Source organism: Anomaloglossus baeobatrachus, chromosome 2, assembly GCF_048569485.1.
Source record: "Anomaloglossus baeobatrachus isolate aAnoBae1 chromosome 2, aAnoBae1.hap1, whole genome shotgun sequence".
NCBI classification, from domain to species: Eukaryota; Metazoa; Chordata; class Amphibia; order Anura; family Aromobatidae; genus Anomaloglossus; species Anomaloglossus baeobatrachus.
Window position 1 is genome coordinate 688,159,084 of NC_134354.1, and position 7,529 is coordinate 688,166,612.

General features: G+C 42.1%; 1 protein-coding gene across 1 annotated transcript in view; it reads left to right on the top strand.

The window, feature by feature from the left end:
* Positions 1 to 6,885, top strand: part of CALCOCO1 (calcium binding and coiled-coil domain 1) — a 95,121-nt gene extending 88,236 nt beyond the window's left edge. Inside the window, exon 13 of the mRNA XM_075337193.1 lies at positions 4,597 to 6,885. Within this exon, the coding sequence (XP_075193308.1) occupies positions 4,597 to 4,602 (6 nt within the window). The 3' untranslated portion in view covers positions 4,603 to 6,885. The remainder of the gene's footprint in view (positions 1 to 4,596) is intronic.
* Positions 6,886 to 7,529: the final 644 nt, after the last annotated feature.

The following is a 7,529-nucleotide window of genomic DNA, read 5'->3' on the forward strand; positions in this document are numbered from 1 at the left end:
ACCTAATTTTTGACAGATCTGTCACCAAATTATATAGTTCAAACCGCAGGGATTATTAACTAGATCTCTTAGACCTGATGAGGCTGGTGTACTGATGTATGAGCTGGCCTCATAAAGTGCTTATTTTAATATTGGGCAAGTACATTTTCAAATGAGATTTTACAGCCATTCTGATATAGCTTTTCAAAGTAAACCCACCAGTCTCATCAGGTCTGAGAGATCTGTGTAATAATGTGCAGTTTGTATTGTGAAATCTGGTGACAGGGCCACTTTACATCTAAAAATTCAAGTTTTATTCCTTTAACCTCAATATTCTCGCTCTGGTGCGACTTTAGCTGTCCACGAGACACCGATAAGATCTTGTGGTCTTCTGTGATTCTCGTCCTATGAGAAAGGCTGTGGTCACAGCTGCCGTTATAAATGTTGTGTTTTCAAATCAGATATTTTTATTGAACAGCTTAACACTTTTTCTAATTTACAACAGTAAAACCACATAGATAAGTAAAACGAAAGATTTTGTTGTTCTTAGGAAGACTTAGCTCTACACATTGCAAACCAAAAGGCCCACCTTATAAGTGTATAGGGTCCCAGAGATGTCCATAATGCTACCTGCCTGGCACTGTGGCTTTGGACCCATTTTGACAGAAACCACGATGCAGATGTGAATGAAGGCTAACAAATAGTGCTGTTCTGTATTATTTTTTTAGGTTGTTTTTATGACACAGGTGATTGTTTTGTTGGAACTAAGAAATAAACAGCTGCACTCTGAGACGCTAAGGTATACAGACATTGAATATCGGAACCTGGAAATGCATTACTGCAAAGGGAATAAATGTAAAAATGGAGACACTTAGATTATAAAAAAACAAGGCCAGTTTAATGGGAGCCCAGCAGCTAGCATCAAGGCGTATCTCTTATGCTGGGTCACTACCCAATGATGCCTCTGCCAGGGCTGAACAGCCTACAATTTTATGGCCAGGCAGGAACCTGCTACTAGGAAATTAAATATCGCATTAAGCTGATGGGAAGGAGTGCACAGTCAGAAAACATGACCCACTAATCCAAAATAAGAAAACTGACAGCACTTCCTAACAGACAAGTGTGAACAGGTACATTCTGAACATGAAATAAACTACAAATAAACAGCTGCACTCTAAGACCATTAGGGTTATAGACATTGAATGTAGGAAGTTGGACATGTATTACTGCTAAGGAAATACATTTAAAAATGAAGACTCTTAACATATAAATGACCTGTTTTATTTGAGCCCAGCAACCAGTGTCAAGGCGTATCTTGTATGCTGGGTCCCTAGCTAATGATGCCTCTATCTAGGCTGAACAACCTACAATTTTATGGGCGAGCAGGAACCTGCTAATAGGAAATTAAATAACGTCTTAAGCTGATGGGAAGGAGTGCACAGTCATAAAACATTACCCCCCTAATCCAAAATAAGAAAACTGACAGCATTTCCTAACAGACAAGTATGAACAGGTGCATACTGAACATGAAATAAACTACAAATAAACAGCTGCACTCTAAAGGGGGCTTTACACGCTACGATATCGTTAATTTTTTATCGTCGGGGTCACGTTGTTAGTGACGCACATCCGGCGTCATTAACGGTATCGCAGCCTGTGACACTTACCAGCGACCTTAAGCGACCCCAAAAATGGTGAAAATCGTTCACCATGAAGAGGTCGTCCCAAAACCAAAAATCGGTAATGGTTGATTATTGATGTGGTTCGTCGTTCCTGCGGCAGCACACATTGCTGTGTGTGACACCGCAGGAGCGAGGAACGTCTCCTTACCTGCCGCCGGCCGCAATGCGGAAGGAAGGAAGTGGGCGGGATGTGACATCCCGCTCATCTCCGCCCCTCCGCTTTGATTGGCCGGCCGCTTAGTGTTGTTGCGGTGACGTCGCTGTGATGCCGAACGTCCCTCCCCCTTGAGGGAGGGATTGTTCGGCAGTCACAGCGACGACACTGACCAGGTAAGTGCGTGTGATGCTGCCGCAGCGAACATTATCGCTACGGCAGCGATCACACGAAATCGCATGCACGACGGGGGCGGGTGCTTTTGCGTACAATATCGCTAGCAATATTGTAGCATGTAAAGCCCGCTTAAGACCGTAAGGTATACAGACATTGAATGTAGGAACTTGGACATGCATTACTGCTAAGGAAATACAATTAAAAATGAAGACACTTAGCTTATATAAAAGGCCAGTTTTATTTGAGCCCAGCAGCCAGTGTCAAGGCGTATCTTGTATGCTGGGTCCCTACCTAATGATGCCTCTAACTGGGCTGAACAACCTACAATTTTGTGGGCGGGCAGGAACCTGCTAATAGGAAATTAAAAATGGCAGTAAGCTAATGGGAAGGAGTACTAAGTCAGAAAGCATGACCCCATAATCCAAAATAAGAAAACTGATGGCACTTCCTAACATACAAGTGTGAACATGTGCATACTGAACATGAAATAAATTAAATTTATAGCTGCACTCTGAGACACTAAGGTATACAGAGATTGAATATAAGAACTTGGCCATGCATTACTGCTAAGGAAATACATTTACAGTCATATGAAAAAGTTTGGGCACCCCTATTAATGTTAACCTAATTTCTTTATAACAATGTGGGTTTTTGCAACAGCTATTTCAGTTTCATATATCTAATAACTGATGGACTCAGTAATATTTCTGGATTGAAATGAGGTTTATTGTACTAACAGAAAATGTGCAATCCGCATTTAAATAAAATTTGACCGGTGCAAAAGTATCGGCACCCTTATCAATTTCTTGATTTGAACACTCCTAACTACTTGTTACTGACTTACTAAAGCACTAAATTGGTTTTGTAACCTCATTGAGCTTTGATCTTCATAGGCAGGTGTATCCAATCATGAGAAAAGGTATTTAAGGTGGCCACTTGCAAGTTGTTCTCCTATTTGAATCTCCTATGAAGAGTGGCATCATGGGCTCCTCAAAACAACTCTCTAATGATCTGAAAACAAAGATTATTCAACATAGTTGTTCAGGGGACGGATACAGAAAGTTGTCTCAGAGATTTAAACTGTCAGTTTCCCCTGTGAGGAACATAGAAAGGAAATGGAAGAACACAGGTACAGTTCTTGTTAAGCCCAGAAGTGGCAGGCCAAGAAAAATATCAGAAAGGCAGAGAAGAAGAATGGCGAGAACAGTCAAGAACAATCCACAGACCACCTCTAAAGACCTGCAGCATCATCTTGCTGCAGATGGTGTCAATGTGCATCGGTCAACCATACAGCACACGTTGCACAAGGAGAAGCTGTATGGGAGAGTGATGCGAAAGAAGCCGTTTCTGCATGCACGCCACAAACAGAGTCGCCTGAGATATGCAAAAGCACATTTGGACAAGCCAGTTACATTTTGGAAAAAGGTCCTGTGGACTGATGAAACAAAGATTGAGTTGTTTGGTCATCCAAAAAGGCGTTATGCATGGAGGCAAAAAACACGGCATTCCAAGAAAAGCACTTGCTACCCACAGTAAAATTTGGTGGAGGTTCCATCATGCTTTGGGGCTGTGTGGCCAATGCCGGCACCGGGAATCTTGTTAAAGTTGAGGGTCGCATGGATTCAACTCAGTATCAGCAGATTCTTGACAATAATGTGCAAGAATCTGTGACGAAGTTGAATTTACGCAGGGGATGGATATTTCAGCAAGACAATGATGCAAAACACTGCTCCAAATCTACTCAGGCATTCATGCAGAGGAACAATTACAATGTTCTGGAATGGCCATCCCAGTCCCCAGACCTGAATATCATTGAACATCTGTGGGATGATTTGAAGCGTGCTGTCCATGCTCGGCGACCATCAAACTTAACTGAATTGGAATTGTTTTGTAAACAGGAATGGTCAAATATACCTTCATCCAGGATCCAGGAACTCATTAAAAGCTACAGGAAGCGACTAAAGGCTGTTATTTTTGCAAAAGGAGGATCTACAAAATATTAATGTCACTTTTATGTTGAGGTGCCCATACTTTTGCACTGGTCAAATTTTGTTTAAATGCGGATTGCACATTTTCTGTTGGTACAATAAACCTCATTTCAATCCAGAAATATTACTCCGTCCATCAGTTATTAGATATATGAAACTGAAATAACTGTTGTAAAAACCCAAATTGTTAGAAAGAAAAAAGGTTAACATTAATAGGGGTGCCCAAACTTTTTCATATGACTGTAAATATTGAGAAACTTAGCTTATAAAATTGTTTTAATTTTTACATTTATTTCCTTAGCAGTAATGCATGTCCAAGTTCGTATATTCAGTGTCTGTATACCTTAGAATCTCAGAGTGCAGCTATATATTTGTTAGTTTATTTTATGTTCAGTATGCACCTGTTCACACTTGTCTCTTTGGAAGTGCCGTGAGTTTTCATATATTGTACTGTTGCAGACTAGATAGGCAGGTTTACTGTACAGAAGAGAGAGACATACAAACAAATGCATGGCAGTAAAACTAGATGATGGGATCCCTAGTAATGTTTTTTACTCTCTGGGCTCTTTTTGTGATTTAGTACCATGTCAGTCATATTACTTTTTTTTTCTTGCAGTGGTAACCTGTGGTCCTCACATTGAAAACAGTTTTGTAGAAGAGCGTGGAAGTAACGCCCCACATACGCAAAAGAAAGACACTGAAGTCATCACTTTCTATGAAGCTTTATCTTCCCATTATGGCGCCCGGGAAGTTTTGTACCGCCACCAGACAGCCGCCATTATGCAATGACTGAACTACGAGTTGGACGTCTATGCCCGTTTTTCTTTTTCATCTTTTTTTTTTATTATATAATGAGCTATTTTTACATAACATTTGCAGCATTGTCGCCTGCTCCGTGCTCACCTCAACCAGTTACTCTAAAGTAATTTTATTTCCATTGCACAATGTAACCAATACTTGCAATATTCACCTGGCAGTATAATATTGGCGCTAGGTTAGCTGAGCTCTGAGTATGTATAACGGTGATGTGTCTATAGGAGAGGTACCTAAGCACCAACCTAAACTGCCATTATGTCTATAGCAATAATATTCTTAAGGTGGAAACCATACATCATATATAACGGCACCAGATACATTTATATTTGTCACTATGTCTTATATATGTTCTATACTAATGCCTGTTTTAGTGTCAAGGTTTTTTTGTGTGTGTGTGTTTATTCATTTTTTTAGAAAATTTTGGCAAAACGAAGACAGAATATTGACCTGATGACGTACACTGTCAGCCCTGCTCAGTTAGGAGAGACATGATGTAAGGGTATGGCTAGCTTTACAGACTGAGAAGGGCAATAGGCAATTCAGATCTAATGTTCACTATTAAGTTACATTTTAAAGGCATTGGGCCAATTCATTAAGACTTTTGTCTTCTCATCATGCCTTAGCAATCCTGACTTTTGCATTTAAGGGGGTTGTCCACCACTTTGACATTGATGGCCTGTCCTTAGGATAGGTCATCAATGCCTGATCCGTTGGGGTCCGACACCCCACACCCCTGCCAATCAGCTGTTCTCGGTCCTGGTGGCGACAGCAGGCAGCTGGAAATGCTCAGTTTCCGGAGCTGCTCCGCCTCCTGTTGATTAGAATTGGAGGTGGATGTGCAATAACCGGCTGCGACCGCTATCAGAAGACAAAGCAGCTCCGGAACTGAGCATTTCCTGCTGCCAGCACCAGGGCCGAGAAAAGTTGATCGGCGGGGCTGCGCGGTGTTGAACCCCGACCGATCAAACATTGATGACCTATCCTAAAGCGAGCTTTACACGCTACGATATTTCTAGCAATTGCTAGCGATATCGTACGCAAAAGCACCCGCCCCCGTCGTGCATGCGATATCGTGTGATCGCTGCCGCAGCGAACATTATCGCTACGGCTGCGTCACACGCAATTACCTGGTCAGCGGCGTCGCTGTGACTGCCGAACAATCCCTCCCTCAAGGGGGTGGTGCGTTCGGCGTCACCGCGACGTCACTAAGCGGCCGGCCAATCAAAGCAGAGGGGCGGAGATGAGCGGGACGAACATCCCGCCCACCTCCTTCCTTCCTCATTGCGGGCGGGACGCAGGTAAGGTGAAGTTCCTGCGGTGTCACACACAGCGATGTGTGCTGCCGCAGGAACGAGGAACAACATCTATAAACAACCATTAACAATTTTTGGTTTTAGGACGACCTCTCCATGGTGAACGATTTTCACCACTTTGGAGGACGTTTAAGGTCGCTGGTCAGTGTCACATGCTGCGATACCGTTAATGACGCCGGATGTGCGTCACTCACAACGTGACCCCGACGATAAAACATTAACGATATCGTAGTGTGTAAAGCCCCCTTAAGGATAGGCCATCAATGTCAAAGTAGTGGACAACCAACCCCTTTAATACATTCAGTGTTAAAGTATAGCAGCCAGCAGCTTCAGTTTTCTCAATGAGACACATTGTTACTTGCCTGAATCCTATTATAATAACAGGTGCAATGCTTTATTCCCCAACCAGCGTTATGTGAAAAGGAAATTTTATCCATCGTGGGGAAGACTAAGTAATAGGCACTCTGTAATGGTGCATGGTGCATCCCCTCATCACCAAAATATCAAATAGAGGGGGACATATGCATAAAAACAGTTTTAGCAAAAAGTCTCAGTTTCATCAATAAAAAACATTCATATTCCAAATTGTATTTTTATTGTGATTTGACACCCGGTGTTTATTATTAAATTCTGTGACTGGTACATGTGTCATTGTTTTTATCTGACGTGGGGTGTCATGTATGTAATGTGGTGTAGTGGTAAGAGTGTTACTTTATATTAGACCTGCCGACTCTCTAACTTGTCTGTTTTAATAAATCCTTATATGAATTCTACAACTGTGGAGTATCTGTTCATGGAAAACTATTATGTGTTCTTTCTTTCTTTTTTAAATATTTAAAAAGCAGTGCTGAGGAATAGGATGCAGATAAAAGGTGTATTGGCGGTCATTAAAGGGTTAAGAAAGCATCTACTAAAATACCAGGACAAAACAGCAAACAGGTCTTTGACGCTACTAGTGCCTCTAGTGTCCCACGGACTGTAACGTGGGCGGCCCATGCTTACATGTCATACGTGCCTAGAGGGCTTTAAAGGAAATCTGTCAGCAGGTTTTTGCTACCTCATCTGAGAGCAGCAGATGTAGGCAAAGAGGCCCTGAGTTCAATGATGTATCACTTAGATTAGTGACTGCAGCGGTTCTGACATAGTGAAAGATTTTAGAATTTGCATGTAGCAGAGCTGGGAGAGCTGCTCCCGCCCAGACCAGGCTTTCAGTATACATTTCCATAGACTGAAGCTGCTAATCACAGAGGGAGGTGGATTCGGACTACAAATTAGGCTCTTCTGAGATCCACTAATGGTAAAGATAGCAGGCTTAAAGTAATTTTGCAGGTACACACAAAAAAAAATGAGATAAGACACACAGGTCTGAAGTCTCTGTTTTAACACCTGCAGCATGCTGTCTTCAGGTTACATTGCAGAA